This window comes from Seriola aureovittata, chromosome 11, assembly GCF_021018895.1.
Source record: "Seriola aureovittata isolate HTS-2021-v1 ecotype China chromosome 11, ASM2101889v1, whole genome shotgun sequence".
In the NCBI taxonomy this organism is placed as follows: Eukaryota; Metazoa; Chordata; class Actinopteri; order Carangiformes; family Carangidae; genus Seriola; species Seriola aureovittata.
This window is the reverse complement of record NC_079374.1, coordinates 8,472,504-8,495,668: the sequence shown is the minus strand read 5'-3', so window position 1 is coordinate 8,495,668 and position 23,165 is coordinate 8,472,504. Positions and strand designations below refer to the sequence as shown.

The 23,165-nt window shown below is 43.3% G+C and overlaps 1 protein-coding gene across 9 annotated transcripts in view; it reads left to right on the top strand.

Moving 5' to 3' along the window:
- The window catches only part of LOC130177571 (uncharacterized), a 104,973-nt gene that overhangs the window by 70,274 nt on the left and 11,534 nt on the right, over window positions 1-23,165 (top strand). For 7 of the 9 annotated variants that reach the window (XR_008829034.1, XR_008829035.1, XR_008829037.1 and 4 more), the window contains one exon: window positions 14,876-14,927. Coding sequence is in view for 4 of the 9 variants with exons in the window: in XM_056389442.1 (XP_056245417.1) it covers window positions 14,876-14,927 (52 nt within the window). In the remaining 5 variants the exon portion in view is untranslated. Of the gene's footprint in view, window positions 1-13,726; window positions 13,767-14,875; window positions 14,928-23,165 lie in introns of all 9 variants that reach the window. The other 2 variants (XR_008829036.1, XM_056389444.1) reach the window with 1 other exon arrangement.

Here is a 23,165-nt window from a genome sequence, read left to right as displayed (position 1 = left end):
AGCTCTTTTAAAAATCATTGCATGTGTTGATTCTGTTCTCCGTTCAGTGATGATTTAGTGTGTGGCTGTTGAGGTTACACTCATCTGAAGATACTACAGTTTATTTTGAAAGGCAGCTGTTATTGCCAACATATAAGTGACCCAACATACAGAGAGAAGACAATAGAGGGAGAGAAGCAAGAACAGGATGAAATAGAGCAGTTAGACGGGCAGGTGGATGGAGATGGAGCAGGAAAACATAAATGAAGAGGGCATCTCATATGCGGCTCCCCCATGGTGCCCGGTTGAATAGAACCAGCACAGATGTCAAAGGAGACGCCTCTCAGCCACATTGTACACCTATCTGCCACCACACCACCCTGACAATAGGGTATCCCCTGTTGACAACTAGGTAAATATTGTGGATGGTAGGGGGTTAGAGGTGTATGCTGGACCTGTAAGACTTAAGTGAAAATCAATGCTGGCGAGCTGTTGAGGCCACAGTGGTGCGCGCGTGTGTGTGTGTGTGTGTGTGTGTGTGGTGTGTGTGTGTGTGTGTGTGTGTGTGTGTGTGTGTCAGCAGTACAGTGTGTTCACTTGGAGTGTTTGCAGTAATGGCAGGCTATCATAATCACAGGACACTTTGAAAGGTCAGTGTGCTTGGGTCTAAGTGAGCATTGTCCCCTCCTATATAGATTAGAAAATACACACAAGCACACACACAAGCACACACAATGGCATCTTGATACCACTCATAAGAGACCGTTTCTTTTTTCCCCTCTGTTTCTTCTTGCTTTTGGGATAATGTTGATGGACTAAGAAAACAAAACAGAAAGCAATGGAATATTTTTGTGCTCATTATATTTAATCAATGTTATTCATAGTTTCTTTTACATGTACCTGTACGCCTACATTATACAGTACGTGGGTGATACCAAATATTCTAAAATTTTAAAGTCCATCCTCTATCTTTTGATTTGATTTTTCTGACCGAGAAACACAAAATCTGATTAATCAAAATCCAGAAAACCCATTTTCTGAGGCACATCTCTTTGCTCCCTTCGTCGACCAAGCAGAACAGCTACTGCTCACTCACTCAGTAATGAGACCCTGAGCAGGGCAGACGGGCCTTTGGGCAAACATGCGCGCACACACACAAACCCGCACGCAAACAGACCTCAGAGAGTTGCGTCAGAGGGGTTAATAAACACGGCTCAAATGTTGAGTTAAGACTGGAACACAGGCCCAGAATCAAGCTGTTTTGGGCTTCATCGCCATCCTAAATCTAATTCCATGTTCTAGAGTTGGAGTGGTTGACTGCTACAGCCGCAATGCTATGGTCATGTCATCTGAGAGAAATCCAAGCGTATGATTAGGCCTCGGCAGGTTTGGGTGAGGCCGAGGGGAGACTGTGGGTGGGATAGGCAGGTTGGTTTCAGGGGGACTTTCTAATAGGCATTCAGTTGGTGAGAGCTCCCCCCCTTCCACACACACACACACACACACACACACACACACAGTATTTCCACACTGTTATTTCTCTTTCTCCTTCTTTCTCTCTCACTCATTTGGTGATCTCATGGAGCGAGTCTTTTCCATGGAGGACAATAGCAGTGGAAATGGATTATGATTATAAGGGATAGGTAGTGGGTTGGCAGCGTACCTACACTGTGCAACATTAATATGGTGAAGCTCACCCCAGGTGGCTCTCTGTCCTCTGCCTAAACTGTAGCCTTGGTAATTTTCTGTACATAGCTACTATACTGTGTCTGTGCAGTGCACCTCATACCTTATTTGCTCCTCTATTCAAAGCCTTCAATAAGCCTCTGCCATGTAACTGAGAACCTTTGAAATCTCCTCTGGCTTTTTTCCCTTATGAGAGAACTCAAGTGTGAAGGTTTGATATGGTCAAATAATCAGCATTAATTTGATGGAATCACAAAAGCGATACCTTTTTTTCCCCCTGTCTTCCACATCAAATAATTAGTTGCACATTTTAGATATTTCATAGCAGTTTGGCCATTAATAATTCATGCTCACTAAATTCATAAAACATCATCTTGTCCCTAGCAAGTAACATTTGATATTACATCTAAGGCCCAGAGCAGAAATGTTTGCCAGAATCCCATCAAATGAAATTTCTAAAAATACTGACTAGCATGTTCTTCCTCAAAGGCTCTCAGTGAACGACTGGAGGAGGAGAGAAGTCCCCTGCTATCTATTTTCTTTGGCGCCACAGCTCTTTTCTGAACGTCTTCCATTTGATTCCCTGCCCCTCTCTCTTTTTTTTCTTTCTCCCCTCCCCGCTCCCTCTCTTCCAGCCCCTTCTCATGATGTCAATTTAATTCAATCTAAAGGATTTAAAGCGACCAGTATCTTTTAATGTCTGTTGGAAAAGGCACTTGTAACACATCAAATTTACTCTCACCTTTCTGCTGGGATTTTGAGGGGGGGAAATAAAGATCAATTATTTGCCAAAACTGAAGTTTCATTAAAACCACTTTTCTCTCTCTGTGTCCTTGCATCGTTTTAAGTGGGCCATCTGTCTAAACATCTCTCAGGGTTCTTTTCCCTTTTTTTCTGATCATTTCCTCGCCTTATTCATGAACCCTAGGAGTCCAGCTTTGTAGTAGTGTTGGAGCTGGAGCAGCCTACCCCCACTGAATACAGCTTTGGGCCTCAGCCTGCACAAGACTCCCCCCCTCTATCCTGTTACCTCTCCCCCAACTCTCCCAAATAGCCTCCCCTCCCCTTTACCTCCCTCCACCTCTTCCCGACGAGGACCCACAGAATCTCTGAACTTGCTACACAGAAATGACCCGCCTTATTGAGATCGGTTATCCTCACCCTCTCTCTCTCTCTCTCTCTCTCTTCCACTCTCAAACCCACCCACTGTTTGAGACCCCCCCGCCTCATCCCCGGCCTTCCCTCCTTCCCTGCCTCTCCTCCTTATTGCGGATTTGTATGCAGGCTGTGACCTGGGTGGCTACAAAGCACCGCACATTATTCTTGATCATTCCTTTGCCCCCCGTGAAGCCAGTTATGAGGAAAGATCCCTTAATGATGCTCTGACTATTAACAGTGTTTTATGTCCAAATGTCTCCCTCGTTCTCGTAACCAACCGGTCAAATATAGATACAAGAAACGAGGGAATCTACACTGACAAGATTTTGGTAAAATATACATAAGCCTGTTTGATTATGGCAATAATTGCCAAGCAAGGGGCACGGTTTGACAACGATGACTTTCAGTGTAAGTGACTGTGGCTTTTTTTTTGGGTCATTTTTTGTTGAAAGAAATTCAATAGCAGTGTTTAAATTGCTTTTTCACATACTTCCTGAACATGAAGTGTTTTGCATGAATAAGCAATTCAAGTTTTGTAAAGTACAAAATCACAACTCTTGCATGTATGAAGCTTGATCATTGTACCTTACACAATATGCTAAATGATGGCATAATGCATTTGTTACTGTGCTTTGTTTAAAACTTTTCTTTCTGTGGAAAACATACAATGGGCAGCATTTCAGAGAACAGAATACATGAATGTAGAGTCCATAAATATAGATCACATATATTATGTGTGCACATGTATGTTTGTTCTTGGGAGTGTGAGATTAGTCTTGATCAGTGTCTGTTGTCACAGTGCCAGTATTGTGTCTGCAGCCAGTCCATCCAGGCCCCCACATCTCCCATCCCATCCCAGGCTCATCCCTCTGTCTGTGGGAAGACAAGTCACAGCGCCAGCCTGGCTCAGAGCCAGTGTGGAAGCTCTGGTTAAGTCCCTCTGCCAAGCCTGGATTACACTGAGATGTTAATCATTGGAGAGCATATTAAAAACACTATCATGCACTTTCAGTTTCCAAACTGAAATCCACATTTCAACGATGGCAAATCTGCCACCTGCGAGCACTTTTGGATCTTTGCCTCTCACGCAGCTACAGTAAAACAGGTCAAAATTTATGTCTACTTGAGAGTTTGCGGCGTTGTTTTGGGTGGAGCTCGGTAAAGAGGGATGCCCTTTAAATTCCTGTCTCTTTTGTTGCTTCATTGTTGCAGCTTATTGTGTCATAAGTAATTCTAGCTGACTTCAAAGGAGGTTGGGGCGCAACTGTAGGGTTGTGGGAAGCACAGTGAATGTTGAACAACGCAAACGACCTCTCTCAGATGGGAACGATAAAGTTTGTTTCCCCTTCAGATTCATATTTGGCCTAAATTTGCCAAATAAAAACTTATAAAGTAGGAACCCGATGCCAAACCTGACCTCCCTGAAGTTTTTGCAGGTTTTTTGAGTGTGTGCAAAAATGTGTGTATGTGTCTGCCTCTATGCATGCAGGTGTGTGTTTATGTACAAAGTTCACGTTTAATGGGTTTTGTAGAAGTGAGTGGGAGCTACCAAAATGGCAAAGGGAGCAACACAGAAATAGATCAAATTTCTGGTTTCTGTGCTTTTTCCTAATGAACCAAAGCAATATATCAGAATTACGCATAATCACGGCTTTTCAATATTGGCTAAGTTGATTTGTGTGAGGTGTGTGTAGGAGACAAGAGGCCTGTAACCAATTCACTTAGGGAGTATGTATGCATTTGTGCCCCTATAGTGAAGCAGACAGACATTCAAATTGGAATGATGAATTATTATGATCTACTAAGTCTATCTGGCCTGACTTTGGCAACAGACCTGTCACTCATCCCTCTTAATCCTGTTTGAATCGCTGGAGCCACATCTTCCACGTATATATCTTATGTGGAGGGAGGGGAAATACATGTTGCCAGCCCCTGACAGAGCTGTCACTAAGTTTCTCCTGATCCGTGCACGACACGCACGCATTTATGACAAAGAGAGTGAAAATGGCCGTGCACGAGAGAGAGAGAGAGAGAGAGAGAGAGAGAGACAGAACCAGACCAGGAGAGCGACAGACGCCGAGAGAAAGAGATTGTGAGCATGGAGAATTAAGGGATTGTTTAGCAGAGTCGCTGGTAATCAGCAGGAGTTGGACATGTAGATATTGTTGGCGGGGCTGGAGATCGGGGGTCCATACTATCACTGTCTACCCTACTGGAGGGATCTCCACAGGGGGAAAGAGTGCCCTCTGGCCCCCCTACACTCCTAACACATCCATCCACAGCCCTCACACCTCCTCACACACATTCCTCACATACCCTCACTATTGGCCTGTCCATCTTCCTCTCACTCTGCCTCCATTTCAATCCTGCTTAAGATGATATCTCACTTTCGCATCACAGAAAAGGTTTCTGTTTGCTGCTGCGTCCTGAACATGATGGAAACATGTTGATAAGAAGATATGTGTGTTTGGCTGTTTGTTTTTGTTTTTTTTCACAAACATAAAATACATAAAAGTAAACAGGAGTTACACTGTCTGGCTTTTTCGGCAGCGCCATCGTATGCATTTGCATCCCTGCATGTTTCTGTCAGATTTACAGTACACTGCAGTGTATATGGGAACGTTTTTTTCTCTCTCATCAGCCGTGAAAGCGTCTGAAAGAAGTTACACCTGCACTCTCGCAGCTGACAAAACATCCTGCTGATGCTCCCATACACACATACACTTACACATACAACGTGTTCCTCCAGCAGAAGGCGTGTTCTTGGTGCACGCAAGCACGTACGGTCACACTTAAAACACACACTCGGCATGTTTGTTGCTTTAGCCCCAAATTTAGCACGCACACACACACACACACATACACACACCTTTAGCTTTGGCACTCTACTTTTGCGCACATACAGATTTAGCAAATAGGCTTTCAAGAGGATGACAGCTCTTAGGCCTCCTCTCACTTTATATCGTAGCTATGCAATGCTGTGACATGGCGTCTATATGTGTGTGTTACGTAGTGATGATCTGCCCAAAAACCAGCGGATGTAGCACCAGGAAGTTTTCATTGTTTAGAGGTTTTATTATTGTTGTGTTTTTTTTTTTTTTATATATATATATTCGAGGCAAGAAAGTTTCCGCTCAACAATCATGTTCCTTCAGCTCTTAATGAACCCATCAGTCAATAACAGTCAATGACAGCAGTTTCCCGTGTTATCAGTATTCACATGGGAAATCGTCAGCTTTCTAATTAAGTGCATCAGAATTAATCAAGCAGCCGTTCACTGTGGCTGTGTGTCAGAGCAGGAAGCACCCGAAGAACACAAGCTGCAGTCGAACGCAGTCACATGCATACACACACACACACGCACACACACACACACACACATAATTAAAGCACATATAGATATTCAACCTTGCAACTGCATCTACAGTATTTTACACAGCTCATTATAAAATTCATTAAAACTTAGTTAATTAGTAAAAGCCGTAATTGTACATTTTGTTTTCTTACAAGTACATCCCAGGTCATCTTGACTAAAGACTCATAGAATATGTTCATTTTAGCCTGGATGAGCTTTTTTTCTTTGCTTTTTTCCATCCTCTCCATCTTAGATTCACCTTCTCTGTGACTTCTTTACACTTATGGAAATCTAACTTTGTCTGCATCTGAAACTGTTTGGCATTTAAACTCTGCTCTTGTTGATTTCTGGATTTCACTAACCTTTTGGAGGCAAGTCTGTGCTTCTGTGGTATTTGAACACGTGTTTGGGTACCTCTTGTGCTTTGTGAGAGACAGACAGTGAAAACAGTGTGTGTGTGTGTGTGTGTGTGTCAGTGCGTGTGTATGTGTGCTAACAATGCACTGTATGTATGTGTCTATGTACAGTATGTATGCCCAGGCTTGTGGCGAAAAAAAGGAGAAAGACAGACAAGATGATCTGCGTGTGCGCGCGCGTGTGTGTGTGTGTGTGTGTGTGTGCTTTAAATGTTGTTGTTGCTCAGATGCCCTCTTCATCTTAAGCCACAGATTCAGCACGGTGCCCTCCCCCAGCTGACCTTTTAATGTAAACTGCTTGTTTTAAGATGCCACGTTGCATCAGAGCAGAGAGGCTGCTGGGACGCGGCTCCAGTGTTGCAGGGAATGAGGGAGACAATTCAGAGGTGGGGAGAATCCGCCTAAGTGACCTCTCGATCCTTTGACCTTTTAATGAAGCTTTTATTACTGACATCCACATTCACTTTGTTTTGTTTTGGACTTAACCCTCATTGAGCCCTGGAGTTGATGTTCTTCCTTTGTGCCCTCCCTTTCACTTCTTCCTGCCTTCATGTTCATGACTTTTTCTCCTCTTCCCTCTCCCCATTGGTTTCTTCTCTGTTCTCTGTCTGATGGAAGATGATTTTTTTTTTCTTTTTTCGACATGGTCTGGTCTCACTGCAGACAAGGGTCAGAAATTTACTGGAGTTTGGGAAACATGGGCTTCAATACAGTAATTGAATTTCCTCATATTTAATTAATCACATGAATAATTACACTCAGAGCGGTTTATTAGGAACACCATACTAATACTGGGCGAGCCTCTGCTCTCCAAACAGCCTCAGTTCTTCATGGATTCCATAAGATGTTGGAAAGATTCCTTTGAGATTCTGCTCCATGTAGCTTGAACCCACCAGGCTCATTAAGCCTGTGCAGCCTCAGATTTCTGTTCTTGGTGACAGGAGTGGATCCAGACATGGTCCTCTGCTGTTGAAGCCCATTCACCTAAAGGTTCAATGTGTTCCTCACGGTTATAAAAAGGCGTTATTTTTAGATTAGATTAGATTAGATTAGATTCAACTTTATTGTCATTGCACAGAGTACACGTACTAAGACAACGAAATGCAGTTAGTATCTAACCAGAAGTGCAAAAGAGCAGTTAACTGAGTCACCGTAGCCTTTTCTATCAGTTCCAACTAGTCTGGCCATCCTCCTCTGACCTCTCTCTCATCTACAAGGCGTTTTTAAGTTTTTACAGTACTGCCACTCACTAAATATTTTTGGCTCCATTCTGAGTAAAAATTCTACGGTCTGTTGTTCATGAAAATCCCAGGAGATCCGCAGTTTCAGAAATACTCACACCAGCCCATCTGGGACCAACAATCATGTCAAAGTCACTGAGATCACATTTTTTCTCATTCTGGTGTTTGATGTGAACAGTAACTGAAGCTCCTGACTTGTATCTGCCTGATTTTATGCATTGTACCGCTGCCACGTGATTGGCTGTTTGGATAATTGCATGAAAAAGCAGGTGGACAAGTGTTCCCAATTAAAGTTTATATAGTTAACTTTCTTCAACACCACAAACCAAATGAACCATTTGCTAAATATTCATGAAAGTATTTCATTGTCATTTATAGAAGCCTGTCACAAAGGAAAATTGAGCACTTACTGATCAGATTGTGTCAGAAATGCAGCCTGAAGTCCGAACTCGTCAGAACTTGTAATTGAGAAGCTGAGGATGGGCACAGAGAAAAAAACAAAACACAGTTTCACTATCTAGCTGTTTTCACTAAGCCTGTGCCCCAGCCCTGCAGAAGATTTTACATTTTCAGCAGAATTATACCAAAAATGTCCCTTTAATGTGAATTCAAGGGGCAAAAAAAAACAGTTAAATTAGATCCAGCTCAAAATAATTACAACAGCTGATCTGAAAGAGCTGAATGCACAGCAGATACACCTAAGCCTATAGCGTAGGTTTCACAGCCTCTGTGATTAAATCAGCCATTTTATATTGTGGAAAAGAGCTTTTGATTTAGAAAATTCACTGTCAGTGTTTGCACAAGTTATCACATGTCGCACCCCGTCCCCGGTTTTACCATGACTTCATAGATTATCATTATAATTCTGCGAGTGTGAGTGTGTGTTTTTAGAGGGAGAGAGCGACTATGCAGGAGTTTGGTTTAATCCCTCTTGTTATATTCAGATATGTCAGTTCGGAGGCTGAAGGATTTAGTTCAGAAATATGCTGAGGGTATCTTAATCTGCTATAATTCAACAGTAATTGTGTGAAAGTTTTTTTTCCCTTCACTTCCCAGTCTTTATTATGCATACACATGCCCTTAGTGCCAGCTATGCGAAGCTTTGAGGGAGTGGGGGGAAAAAAGAGAAAATAAACGTTGCCGTCTCTGGCAACGTTTTTAAAGAATTGTAATGAGTCATGTTGAACTGATGAAAAATTTAAAAATCCTCAACCAAATATGAGGAATTAGTGAAGCAAATAATGAAGCTTGCATTATCATCATATATCATTTATACCAAAAAGTTTTCACATGATGAAGCTATTCGCGCAGAGCATCTGTCACTGAGGACAGATGGTTCTTCATGTGTTCATTGTCATAGAGTTTACATGATAAAATATATAACCCTTCCATTAAACGTATCCTGTCCTTATTTCTGTGCTACGGTACCTGCCTGTGCACAATACAACAGCTGTGATTGTGCTGCTGCTGTAACAGGCTTTTTGACATTGAGTCGTGGGTTTATTTGTGTGTTCTATTCTTCTGTTCCCTTGAGCTCCAGTAGTTAGTAGATTGAGCAGAAAACAGCAATGAAACCCTCCATTTCCCCTTTGACCAGTCCTGTTCTCTCCACTGTCCCACAGTGCACTTTGACTATGAGCTGTCTGCTTAGCCTGTGCCAGTCTGGCACACTGACCCCCTTCAGAGGCCACATTGTGTGTGTGTGTGTGTGTGTGTGTGTTTGTGTGTGTGTGTGTGTGTGTGTGTGTGTGTGTGCATGCACGTGTGTGTTTAAGACTGTGTTTGTTTGTGAGTGAGTGTGTGTGTATGTGTGTGTGCCACCCCTCCTCTACCCTGACATCAACTCATGTCCTGGCTGTTATAAATAATTCATTGGCCATTTGAGGCCCCCAGCGCAGAAGAGCACTTGTGCGAGCCTTTAGTGATGGCCGTTAGTCACTCCTTACAAACACACACTTAAACACAAGAATACACTCGACTCACACCACACCAAAGCAGCCACTTAAACTGTCACAGCAGATCAATGGAAAAGCCCAAAACTCAACATTATCCTCTTGTGCCAAAGCTGAGATTTTTTTTTTTCCCACCTCACAATACTCAAACGGAGCAAATAGATATTTCCTTTTTCCTGACCGTTCTTTTATCACTTACCTTCTACTGGTATCTGAATCCAGAAAAGCCCAGCTATAGGGTCAGGGTGATGTCCTGAGGGAGGAGGATGAGGAGATGGAGGAGATGGTGATGTGCGGTGGGGGGCAAAGCACCTGGGTTTGTATCTCCAATCTGCTATCTGCCTCTGGTTTGTGTATTTGACGTGGCGTGTGAGTGAAAGAATGGGGCACTGGGGAGAGAGCTAATCGAGAGAGGTGAGGGAGACGTGGTGTGAGCGAGACAGGGAGGAAGAGACGGAGGATGAGGCGTTGGGAGGTCAGAGTAGCATCTCGACTCCCGAGGAGAGGAAGAGAAGTGTCCAGTAGCACCTGCCTCATTACCGTCTGCCCCCCCTGCGTCTGACGTAACCCCGCTAACCCTGAAGAATATACATTAGCTGCGGGCCATACCTATGGGCCATGCAAACACATTTGTACAAGTTTTTGTCGATTAACTAATTCAGAAGTGAGCTTCATTATTCCACTGCCCTTAATTGAGATAACAATGCAAATTCCCTTCATTAACTGTGACATGGACAATTTCTCCCGGGCTCCACAGGGACACCATTATATTCAGAGCCCATGGAGCAGGTTGCAAGGTGTCATCAGATATTCAAATGGCATGCTTGTTTAATTGCAGTAAATGTAGCATGTCCGGACGGGTTGGCGGAGGACATTTGGAGTGCGCGCCTGGCTGTTTTTGTGTCACTATGTAGGTGTGTGTGTGAGAGTTTGGTAATAGAGGCATTTGGGTGGTAGTTAAGGTAGGAGTCAGTTCAAGGTGTGAGTGCGTGTGTCCATGCGTGAGTGTGCAGGGCCAATGGGCCCCCCCTCCCACCTCCAGGCAGCTGTTTGCAGGGCCCTGTGCGATCCCGTGGGGCTCCTGAGGGAGTGTGTTGTTGGACTCTTGTCTTTTATGGCAGCAGCAGTAAACATGACAGGCTGTTTGGAGACCATCTGTTTCCAATGGCTGCCGCATGGTAACAGGGAGCTCAACCTGAGATCTGCTTGGTGTCTGTCTCAGAGGTAACAGTCCTGTCTCCTGGCTTCTACAAGGGGATTCTGATGGGGAGAGAGACGGGAGGCGCATGAAAGAGAGAGAGAGAGGGGGGGGAGAAAACAAGGGAGTCCAGTGAGTTGAACTTGGCATCTGCAGGTGCTACCGAGCATCAAACAGCACCCTAAGGACCTACAGGTACACCCTCATCACCAAATACAAACAAAACAAACATTTGCATGCACACACACACACACACACACACCAGCACAAAATGAGAAAAAGATAGATGCACGCTCTCTTCAACACACAGTGCAGACATACACACACCTCGGGCCATTAAGCAAAAACAGTATTAAGAGAGGCGGTCCCAGAGCGTAACAGATTGAGTCAAGTTCTTCTAACACTCTCTGGCTGCCGACATGGCGCTATGTCAAAAGCCTGTTTCCCTCAACACCTTCTCTTGCCAAATTGAGCTGAAGAAAAGAAGAGACTGTCACACTCCTCTTAACACCTAAGTCATTAATATGTCTCTGATGCACTCATTTGTTCACCTCACTCATTAATTTGAGTCCTTTCTTGCGTAAACGGCATTTTAAATCAAAACAGTGCGGGTAGCTTTGAGGCGTGACTCCGACCGATTTGCGGGTCTTTTACCTTTGAGGCCATCCTGTTGTCATTACAGTATCAGAGATACGTTTCTTTCTTTTTTTTCCTCTGTTGTCCTTTGTTGAAATCAGAGTGTAGAAAACCACCAGTCACCCATGTGCTCCTAACGGTAGATTGACACTGCTTTTATTTAATGAACCTGAAGGTGTGTCTGTTGAGACATGGTTGGCCTTCTTCTTATCTAGCCCTAATTATTCTTTTAAAGTCCTTTACTTTCCCATCATTACCCTGCTTAAACACCCGCATCCTGAAAGGCCTTGAACCCCTCTCCCTCTCTGTTTCTGCCTTGTCATTTCACTCTCCGTGGACGTACTCACCCATTAAAGAACCGCTGCAGTCCGCCACTCATTATTGCTCAGTACATTTACATTGAATAGGTCATTGGGACCCAACTAAGTGGAACTAATGTGGCACAGAATAGTAGAGGGTTTGAGTTCAGTGTTACACAAACCCTCCGCTCTGTAATAAGGAATCTCTGATTGCTGTTAAGTAGGAGGGAGAGTGCCTCACTGAACCGAGTCATGACTGAAACAAATCTGGGGCTTGTTTGTTGTTTGCTTTACGTTTTTTTGTTTGAGTTTAGGCTTTTCTTCATCATAATGGGCGCAGAGCAGGTCTGTTCCAGTGATCAAAACACAATGGAAAGCTCCCTCGCCTCTCTCAGTGTAGGATGTGTTCTTTTGGAGGTTCTGTTGTGTTTTTTTTTTTTTTTTTTGTTTCAGTTGAATTGTTGCCCTGCATACAGTATTGGTCTTGTGATTATGCAGGGACAATGATGCAGAAGGCTAGGCCATATGGTAGATGTCTCCTCGCCATCCTGACGAAGAGAAGGCTTGGGAATGGGCCGCAGGGTCACTCTTTGACACCGACTACCGCACGCCATAAAGAGACAGCAATTATATACACACAGCCAGTCAACAGTAGCTTGAGAACTGTATGATAGGGACTGCACGCTTTCAGAATTTGGTCTGTTATATTGCGAAACATCTGTTATGTTTATGAAAATACAGCCAGAGCTTCTTTTTTCTTTTTCTTTTTTTTTCTCATGCTGACAACAAAGTCTATCTTCCCACACAACATGTGTTAGGTCTCCAGTTGAAGTAAACAGGCAGTAATTCTGTATCTTGTTTCTATTTCGTAGGCTCGTCTGTGGGTGCAGGCAGGGAGGAGATGAGAGTTGATACTTACACCTCTGGCTTAACATGGTGGGTGGGAGCACAGCAGCTGGTTGACTTTTATTAAGACATAGCAATATGTTTGTGTGTGAGAGAGAGAGAGAGGAAGCTCGTGCAGCATGGATTTCAACCTGTTCAACAACATGTCCATCTGAGCGTCTGTGTACTTTGTGTTGAGGCAGACGCAATTGACTGTTCTATCAATTAACACCAACGTCAGCTCCGTGTTTCATGACGAGGGAGAAAGTGATTTTCTGTAGTGGGTTAGGTGGTCATTTTGTTGAACATGAGAGAGAAGCAAGAAAGACGAGGAATAACTAGAGGAAGAGAGGGAGCGCCCTGTCTATGCGAATCCACTTCAACTGGATTTAGCAGTATGAAGTGAGATAGATCAAATATTGAGTAAGTGAAGGAAGGGCATCACCACATCAAAGGCGTGGACTGGGGAGGCACGGGGAGAGATTAAAGGCAGCCTTGAAGAAGTGGGTGAAGGAGACCGAACTGTGGCGGTTGTAGCCGTACTGGATGGGCCCAGTCGATAACCGATCCACTGCGCTGCTCCGCCAATCCGCTGCTATCGGAGCGCATTTCTTCTGAGCGCTCCTTCTTCCAGATCTTAAGTACTCACACAATGACCTTGAATTGGAAAGGGTCACGAGATCACAGGGAGGAGGAATATCAGCAGGAAGGGGAAGATACTCAGCAGCGAAATTATTCAAAGGATGAACCCCTTTTCGAAATCCTCTGGAAAGAAAAAGTTCTCAGAGATCCTCCTCCGAGTCTTCTTTCATCCTCCGCGTCCCTCTGTGTCCGCCCACCTTACACCCGTTACATAAAGGTTGCAGGATTTCAGCTTTCATTTACATGTAGGATATTCATTTTCTGTATTTCTCTGTGCAGCCAAATAATTGGGACAGCACTGAAAGAAGAGGACACAATGGTACGTAAACAAAGTTGAGTGGAGACCCAAACCCCTGCCGATTCTGGCCCAATCAGCCTGCCCTGTTCTGGCCCAGCTTGTGTGCCTGCATGACTGCCTGAGCTTGGCTGGGTTTGAAAAGTCAGGCTTGTGGGTGGATGCTACTCATAAATATGTATTTGGCTTAAGCCGTGTAGTCCCACTGCTCTCTGCTCTGCCTTTGCTTGCCCAAACCTTATGCTCCTCTCACTCTCAGTCCTTCATAAGTTAAGGGACGCAACTTCCTGGGGCACATTCATTAAAAGCTCAACAAAGGAGTGATTGATGCTAGAATTACAGTAACGGGTCGCTGTTACACCCGTGCTGACAGCAGGCGGATTTGGGTTTGCAGGGATAAAATCCAGGTAAATGCCATCTTTCTGCCAAATGTAGAGTTCAGTGAAACAGTCTAGTAGGACTCACCCCTGTTGTTGCACCATTTCACATAAACAGCTAAGGGATTAAGAGATTTATGTCAAGACTATGAACCCTTGGAAGAATCAGGACTTTACTGGGAAGACTCAAAGATGTAGCACACTCTATCTATCTATATATCTATCTATCTATCAATCTATCTATCTATCTATCTATCTAGCTATTGAGGGCTTCATTAGCGCTACTCTGATTTATTTCAAAGCTTACTAGTAAGGAAAGCTTCAAAGGAACCCCATTGAAAAAAGTCCAGAAATATTACTTAAATCATCCCTGAAGAAGATTTTTTTTATTTTGCACCTTGAAAATTGAGATATTACTGACTGAGCAAATAATCCTGACCCTGAATTTTGATTTCGGCTGCAGCCAGTGTTTGTGAGGGTGCTCTCTTTCTGTAGGCGCTTCAAGTCAAAAGGCACAGAAGCTAAGACCTAAGATCTCTGCATGCACAATCTGCTGGGAATCTGTCATGTGACAATCCCTTTTTATCCACACAGTTGGTGTGTGTGTGTGTATGTGTGTGGGTGTTAGAGTGGGTGTAAGTGATTGTGTGCGTGCATGTGTGTTTCTGTGCATGTGTGTATGAGTGGTAGCCTCCATATACTGTAAGCAGTGAATCACCATCTCTCCCCCACTCTTTCCATCTTTGTGTTTCCTAGGTCGCAGGTTTGCAGTCAGCTTAGTGGAGACCTGCACATCCACATTCTGCAGGTACAGTAAAAACCATATCAGTCATGATAATTGATTTCCTCTTTGTTTTTACAACTGTATTTGAAGCGCTGTCTTCATCAGAAGATCCATATTATGAAGCCTCATGCTGCTTCCCTGCTTCCTTACCTCTATGTATGCTTCTGACAGTTCCTGCCCTTTTTTTTCTTCTTATAACACTATTATTAGGAAGGCTCAGACAGAGCAAGTTCTCAGAAATCTGAAACACCCCCCCCCCCCACACACACAAACAAGAATTAATGCCTTCCCGTGAAAAACATAGCTTTAGGTCTCGATCTAGGAAGCCTTGCTGTTCTCATTCTTAAATTCAAAGTGCAGCTGCTAGCAGAGTTAGCATAAAAAAGATCAAAGGGCACAAACATGATTTCATCACTGCTGCTTCTAAGCAACTGACTAGTTAGTGTTATCTAACCTAAAATAATAACAGGATAACATAATATCAATTTCTCCTCTTGTTCTTATGTAAAATAATTCTCCTCAGAGATTGGAGCCTGCATGTGCTGCTTATTTCACTGCAGGGTTGCACATTTTTTCATTGTTTGATATTAAAGCGATAAGCAACCCAGTAAAAGATTTTCAAATTGGAATGAAAAGAGGAGTGTCTCTTACCACATAGTACATGCATGCCTTGATTAAGAAATCATCATTTAAAATGAATAATGTTATGCGTATGTGTGTGTGTTGTGTGCACATGTGTGCTCGGTTCATAGACCAACTGCTAGAAAGGGAATCATCATCCACATGACAGAGAGACTTGGGAAGATGCAGTCACTGTTCTCATTTATGTCTCGTCACCCACGTCCCACTTTTGAAACAAATGTATCATAATGTTCTATGCCTTTCTTTTTTTTTTTTCAATGTGGAATGATTCTCAAGCTGAGCCAAATTATTAAATATAAATGGGACGTCAACTATCTGTCAAAACACAACAAAAACATCATGCAACATGGATTTTTTTTATTTTTTTTGCTTGAATGTGTAAGGGTTCCTTATGAGGGCTTGTCAGAGGAGAAGTAAGAGTAGTCTGCCTCTTATCTGAATTGTTATAGAGGGGATAGAAGTATGACAGTCTTCCGGCTGCGGGCCAAACCGAACCTTTCGCTCTTTGCTCTGCAGGGACTGACCACTCAACTCTGCCAGCCAAGTACGATACACCAAATGCTGCAGTAACCTTGACAGGAGCTGACCTCTGCAATTATAATCCCTATTTTCTGATGTATTGGAGCTCTTTTTTTCTTTTTTTTTAGCTTATTCCATGTTGTAGAGTGAAAAACGAACCCAGCTTCAAGAAAGTTTCAAGACCAAGCCTCACATATCCTATTCACATCCTCAACCCTGCTCCTAGCCTTAGCTTTAGCGTTATGATAAGCCCTATATTCTCTTCTGGTCCTGCCTTTGTACTCACATAACCCCTATCCACATCCTAAGCTACATCCCGTCTCTACAGACATCACCATTCCCTCTTCTATCGTTACTCCAAGGCCCATCCCTTTCAGGCCCAACCCAGTGTAAACTCCTGCGTACAGTAGCCTGTCCGCCCTGTGCCCTGGCTGTCAGCTTTGCGGGCAGGCTGCGTTGACAAGGGGAGGCCACTAGGGCTGTCTGTCATGGGGTTATTCTCGGGGCGGAGACGGTTCAGCTGATTCGCTGACACCGGCTGCCGTGTGAGGGGGCTGGAAGGGCGGGCATTTGGCGGGGATTTACAACGTGCGTGTGCGAGTGTGTATGTGTGTGCATTTGGCGGGGAGCTACCAGGGGTTAGCCTTGCCAGATGACAGGTATGAGGGAGGCGGGGAGAGAGACTTGGGAGGCAAAAAGAAAGAAACACACCTAAACACACACATAGATGTGCTCACACATACAGTTGAAGCCAGCTGAAGGACAATGAATAGAGTTCCAGCAACAGAGCTGGCAATCAATGCCCTTAAGAGAGAGTTTTAAATTTAAACTTTTCTGCAAGTTGTGATTCCGACAGCACCGGTTAACACTATAATCTGGACTTTATCTCCTTATTTTTTTCTACTTTTTTTTTGTTACTGTAATTATTTGCTGCACCACATAGAGATCCAACACTGCAATGTATTTTTCTTGAGATATTGTATTAATATTCTTTGTGTGTTCATCCGTGATGGCTGTTTCTGGTGCTGCCACAACCAGCTCTTTTCTTCTTTATACTCCAGTGTATTCAGTAAATGCACCTTTGCTGCTTTTACACTAGGAACATAAAAATACAAGACATTTTGTGCTTCATTGTAAATTTCTTGCAATCTATGTATGTGGTACTGTTATTTCATGTATATCGAGATGGCAGTAAGACCTTGCAACATAAAACCTTTTACTATCTTCATGGTTAGATACCACTAGAGTTTCAGTAATTCAACTGTCCATTAACATTGTAGATCCGTTTGGAGAAGGCATAATTTGATATTTTAACTGATGTTAAGGTGAAAGATGATGATAAGAATGTAATGAATACGTTTTCATTGACTTTATCTATGATAAAAAGTAACATGTAAAACAACTCTGTTGATCTATACGATCTGAATTCCATCCCATCAGTGACCCCCTGCTGTATTTTTGTCTGGGATCTGGGTACTGACTGATATTTTAGCTATACTGTGTCTGTGCTGTCTCAGAGGGTCCCAGGCTCTGACATCATCACCCGCTTCTTAAGGAATCTGATGCCCCTGCTCAGATTGCTCTTCTCTGGGGTCCGTGTGACTAGTTGGTGCAGTAGGATGACAAAAAGTATTTAAGAGTACTTTTCAGTCCGTGTTGTTTGAGGTTTTCTGGGTGTATTGGGTACATATTAGTGTAAATATGATGAATGTGAATTCCCTCTGTGTGGGTGTGTGAGATGGGGATAATCCCTTGATCTCCATCAGAAGGTCCCAACGACATGCCAATGCTGACTTTGGCCACGGGAGCCAGGACGGCCGAGGCGCCAAAGCAGCGCCCATTTCACTTCATGTGGTGCCAGCACTGTGGGCCTTAAACAAACAGGGTCAGCTTACAAAGACAAAGGAGTGACACGGATCCACTGGACCCTCCATCAAGTCCTCAGATTTGCTCTGTTCATAAATCTGTCAGTCTCCCTGCACACAGGCGTATTCACAGCAGCTTGGGGGGGGGGGGGGGGGGGGGGGGGGGTTATTATACAAGCAGAAATATGTAATGTATTCAATTTATCTGTCTGCTTTGTATCAGCTTTTTGCTGCTGAAACATGTAACTCTGGTGATCACTTCTTATTAGGAATATATAGAAATATATTGATATTAGTTCCTGCATTTGAGGCATCACACTTTTTCTGGCTGTCTTTGAAACTCAACTATGCTTTGGCATTCTTTGATAATTTCTTAGATGATAGCCTCTCTCTCTCTCTCTCTCTCTCTCACACACATACAGTACGTATATATATATATATATATATATATATATATATATAAACTGTACATCAATTACTGAGAAAGAGCTTACTTGATAACATCGTCTCAGCTCGTACCTTGGACCTCAATTATCATCTTGAGAGTTTCTAAATCCTACATTAGATGAATGGCAATTGACTCTTTTCTGTTTCCTATAATAGAAGCAGCATCCTGACACTGCAAATGAGATAGAGTTCAGACATTAGTATTCTGTTAATTTGACCCTAGGCGCCTCTACGCAATCAGATCTGAAGCCAAAGCACTTAGCCTATGCTAAGGATTAATGACGGCCATCTAAAACAATTTGGGAGCCAATCAGTTGAACTGAGGAGGGTAAATCTAATATGATAATTTATCTGCATCAATGCGACTTGCCTGGCAGGGAGGAGTATGCTAATTGCACGACCCTTACCTAGTGACTGGATGCACACAGCTGGGTGTGCTTGCTCTAGCTCTGCTATTAGGGAACTTTGAGGGACTTTGGAGTTTGCTGAAGCGAGTTCTCCTTGGAGGGTGATGGGAAGTGAACCTCGCCGCTTCACACTGAGTTTAGTCCTGCTCCCCTCAACCCCTCCGTTTCAATTTCCATAATGTGCCCGCCTCCAATGACATGACAGCAAGGCGCAAATAAGTGTCTATATTGGTATCAGATGGAGATGTAGAGGATAGGGTTTTTAATATGGTTGGAAGACCTCCCCAAGGGACCATTTTTGCCACTACAGAACATCAGTTACACAGTTACAACAATAGTCTCTTAATTGATTCGTTTAATTAGCCGGAGATGGAGTTTGCACTACAGCCTGTCATCCTGTATCATAGGGGGTCTCCTCAGCAGCCCGCATGGCCAGCCTCTTACCCCACACTAGTCAGACTTCCATTAAAGTGTAATTATATGTAAATGAAAACTACACAAAACCCTTTCTCAACTTGACCACTGAAACAATCCTGGCATTCAGTGCCTCTTTTTTTTCCCCTTTTCTTTTTTACTAATGAAAGGGGAGCAAAAGAGCATTTTGAAAACGCAGCAGCCAGACATTTTTATACTTTACACGGACACATTTAAAATCTTTTGCCCTACTTGTGAAAGACAAGCAGTTAATCAGTGCTTTTGATGGAGTGGTAACTCTGTAAATCAGTTGCCAGCTTTGTATTGTGGAGAGCGAGTGCACTTGGGTAAGTTGGGGGTTGGAAGGGAGGGAAGGGATCAGGGGGCCTGTATGGGGGTATGTAAGAGTTTCTATTTAAACTGATGCCTCTCAACAAAAACAGCCACCCTTCCAAATCCTATACACCCACTCCCCCTCCTCTCGCCTTGTTGTTTACCACAGGCCCAACTTCACAAGCCTTCTTGGTATGAAGTTGGAGCCACAGAGCTAAGAGCAGGGGAGTGATTACAACTTCCTTCAGTGTGAATGGTGCAGATGTCGGCCTGGCCTCAGTGAAGCAGAACAATGCCCTCAAAGGCGTCTGGACACAATGGGCCTTTCTCCTCTGCCGGAGATGTCTCTCTATAGCAGCTTGCAGCGCGGGGATGCTAAGCAGGTGGCACACAGAGAGACAGAGACAGCCCCAGCCCTTTTAAGTTCCCTGAGCTGAAAAGCATCAGTGGGTACATGTGTGGAGGAGTCGCCGCGGATTGCTTCTGTGGTCAGTCTGGGCATTAGTGTCTGGAGGTGTCATTTAGCTGTGGATTAGCCAGGCTGCCTGTTCACTGGGGATTTTCCCCCATTGACGGGCAACTGAGAGAAGCCGGGATTGATGCTCTCTGGCGTCTTTTTCTCTGATCTGCCACGGCTCGGTTGAAGATTGAGAGCTCTTTCGCTCTCGTATGAGGAAGTTACAAAGTCCCAACCCTTTACTCTCCCTCTATTCCTTGATTTCTGACACTCTTTATATCTCAAAGAATTATTAACATTTCAGCAATATGTTTTTGAGCACTAAATAACACAAAACACAAAACAAATAAAAAACAAATTTCTCATAAAGCAAAACTTGATTCTTAGGTTTGAAGCATTGTCTTAGATGACATAATGTGCCTGTATGTACAGTGTGCATTTTTGCATGTGTGTACTTATAATATTAATATAATATTCAATATATACTTGTATTTTTGTTTGATTTTCAAAGGTATGTACCGTACTCGTTCCGGGCCTCTGTTTACCACACCTCATGTTTGTGTACTAAAGTGGAAGCACCCTGGTTTTATAGATTTGCAGATTTAATTATGACAGCACAAGCGTCCCACCGTGTGTTTACCACAGAGTCCCTCTCTATGGAGCTGAATAATTTGCTCTCCACTTCCCCAACTGTGTGGCATTACTGTGATTTGCCTGGGCCCAGTGGAGAGCAGTGGGGACCAAATGAAGAAGAGTCACCTGGAATCTCCTTCCAAGGTCTTGCAGAGTTAACATGTAATGAATAAATTAATATCTAATGAAGGAGAGGGCCACTATTACACTCACCCTGCACTCGTGCCATCAGGGAAGATCGAGGTTGAAGACACTAAATACTGCAGTAGATGCTGTGAATTGACAAACAACATCAAAAGACAGAAAGAATGGTGCTAAATACTTTGTGTGCTCTCCCACTGTGCTCATCTGAGCAGAAGTTAATGTCATCTGTACTTTCGTTCTTTTGTCTTATTCCTGTTTTCATCTGGTGAGGTTCACGCTGGAGCTGCGCTTTCATCACAATGAGGGCTGATTAAAGATTTTTGACTCTTCCAAGTAGTTTCTTTTTTTTTTTTCAAAAAATAATTGTTTTAAAATAGTGAGAAATCATTTCTACCACTTCTTTGCTTGTGCTTTGTCTTTCAGACAGCAAAGAGTCTCATATTAATTTGGCCAATCAGGAGGCCAGCCCATAAAGGATGAACATTCACACATGATTTTTCCACTTTAACGTGTCTTTCTTGCTCTTTATGTGCAATTTACTAACCACCTCAACATCCACGTGTGTTACTGGCATGTGTACAGTATGGCGCCTGGTGTATGATGGTGGCAAAACAATATGCCTACAGAGTTACCTTTCTTGTATCTTTTGTCATTGAAGGATTTAATGCGTCATTGGCACACGTGCAAGCCGAGTCCTGCTGGGCTGTTGCTAATGTCGAGGCCCCCTTGTGCGAGTACATTATCTCTGAGCCTTCCTATTATTCTGGAACAGTCTTTGACTTCTAATGTGCCTATCTACACGTCCCCGGATATCTAGCATCATTATGAAGCAAACTAACAATCCATTATTCTCATCTCTTGTCATTACTGCAAGCAATACTCCATTAGCTTAAGTTCTGTTGTTTAGTTCTCTTAATTTACATGAATGACAATTTGCTGTCCAACAAGTACTGACACAAAATTTATCTGCACAAAGGTTAGGAGTCATGTGATAACAAGATTTAACCAGCGCTGCGTTTCAGACGGCACAACAGCAAATGCAAGCTCCAAATTCTGTTCAGATCTGTCCTCAAAAAGAAAAACAAAATCTTTCTAAAAGAAACATTTTCCACAACATGCATCAAAATATAAGTTCACATAAATAAATAAAAACTAACAGCTTGTCAAGGCAGTCTGTTCACTGTCACCATCTTGCCTGTTATTTACATCAGGAACAGATTGGAGCAGATTTCCATGCGCATTGCACTGACTGTAATATTTTCCCTGGCCAGACACTCTGGATAAAAAAAGCTTCCTATAAAAAAAAAAAAAAATCCTTTTTTGAAGAACTGCTGTAATATGGTGAAAGACTGACTCCTGCTATTCTTAGACCTGTCTTGATCTGCTGCACTACAGTATGACCGACTGGACACTGCAAAGTTGGGAAACTTTCAATGATTCTGATGCAGATGCATTTCTCTCTCTCTCTCTCTCTCTCTCTTTTCCCACAAACACCAAATACTCTTCTTTATGGACTGAGAAAAGTATGAGCACAAAACTCTCAGGTAAAATCTGTGGGCTACTCAGTATCTTCACTTGTGTTAAGTGTTCCTCAAACTATGTTTTGTATGTGATAGTTGTGCGAAAAAAAAAATGGCTGCATTTGATGTTTTGATTATTGCATTACTGCATGTGCCATGTTTTAGAACACTCATGGTAGACGTGCACATGAACAATGGAGAGAAACTGGAATAGTGTACATGAGTGGAAGAGGCAACGGAAACTAATCAAATAGACCAATCAGTGTCTGTGTTGAATGTAAACACCATAGCTGCTAGAGGTGAGACATATTAACCTCTACCCTGAATCAAAAATGATATTTTTGGCTCTAGTGAGCATTCAGACTGCACTTTGATCCAGTGCCCGAGCACTGAGAAAACCAGTGTGACCCGCACGTTAGCAGACTCCTCAGAGGAAATACCAGAGCTTTCTCTGGCCACAATGTACGGTACAATACATGTAGTAAGATAAAGAGAGGAGGGCAGAAGGTGAGGGCGATGCCTTGTGTGGTGGATCAGTTTTAAGTGAGTGATGACAGAGCCCTCACTGCATTTAAAACACTCACTCAATTTAAATCAATGGTTACTGCACCATGATGGGAAAAGCCTTTGCACTGGGGACACAGATGTTAGTAATTCAGTCTTACACACTTCATTGTTTATTTAGAGCTCTTGAAATGTCGCTTTCCCCTTCCTAATTCAGTGCCACTCACAAGTCCTCGGTCGCATTTGGAATCTGGCCACAGGCATCGGAGTGCAGACTCAGTTAATGATGAAGAGGTGAGCGGCCAGCCTCTCTTTTTAGCCAGAATCTTGTCATTATAATCTCAACAAAATAAAAGCAAAAACAGAGGGATGAGGAA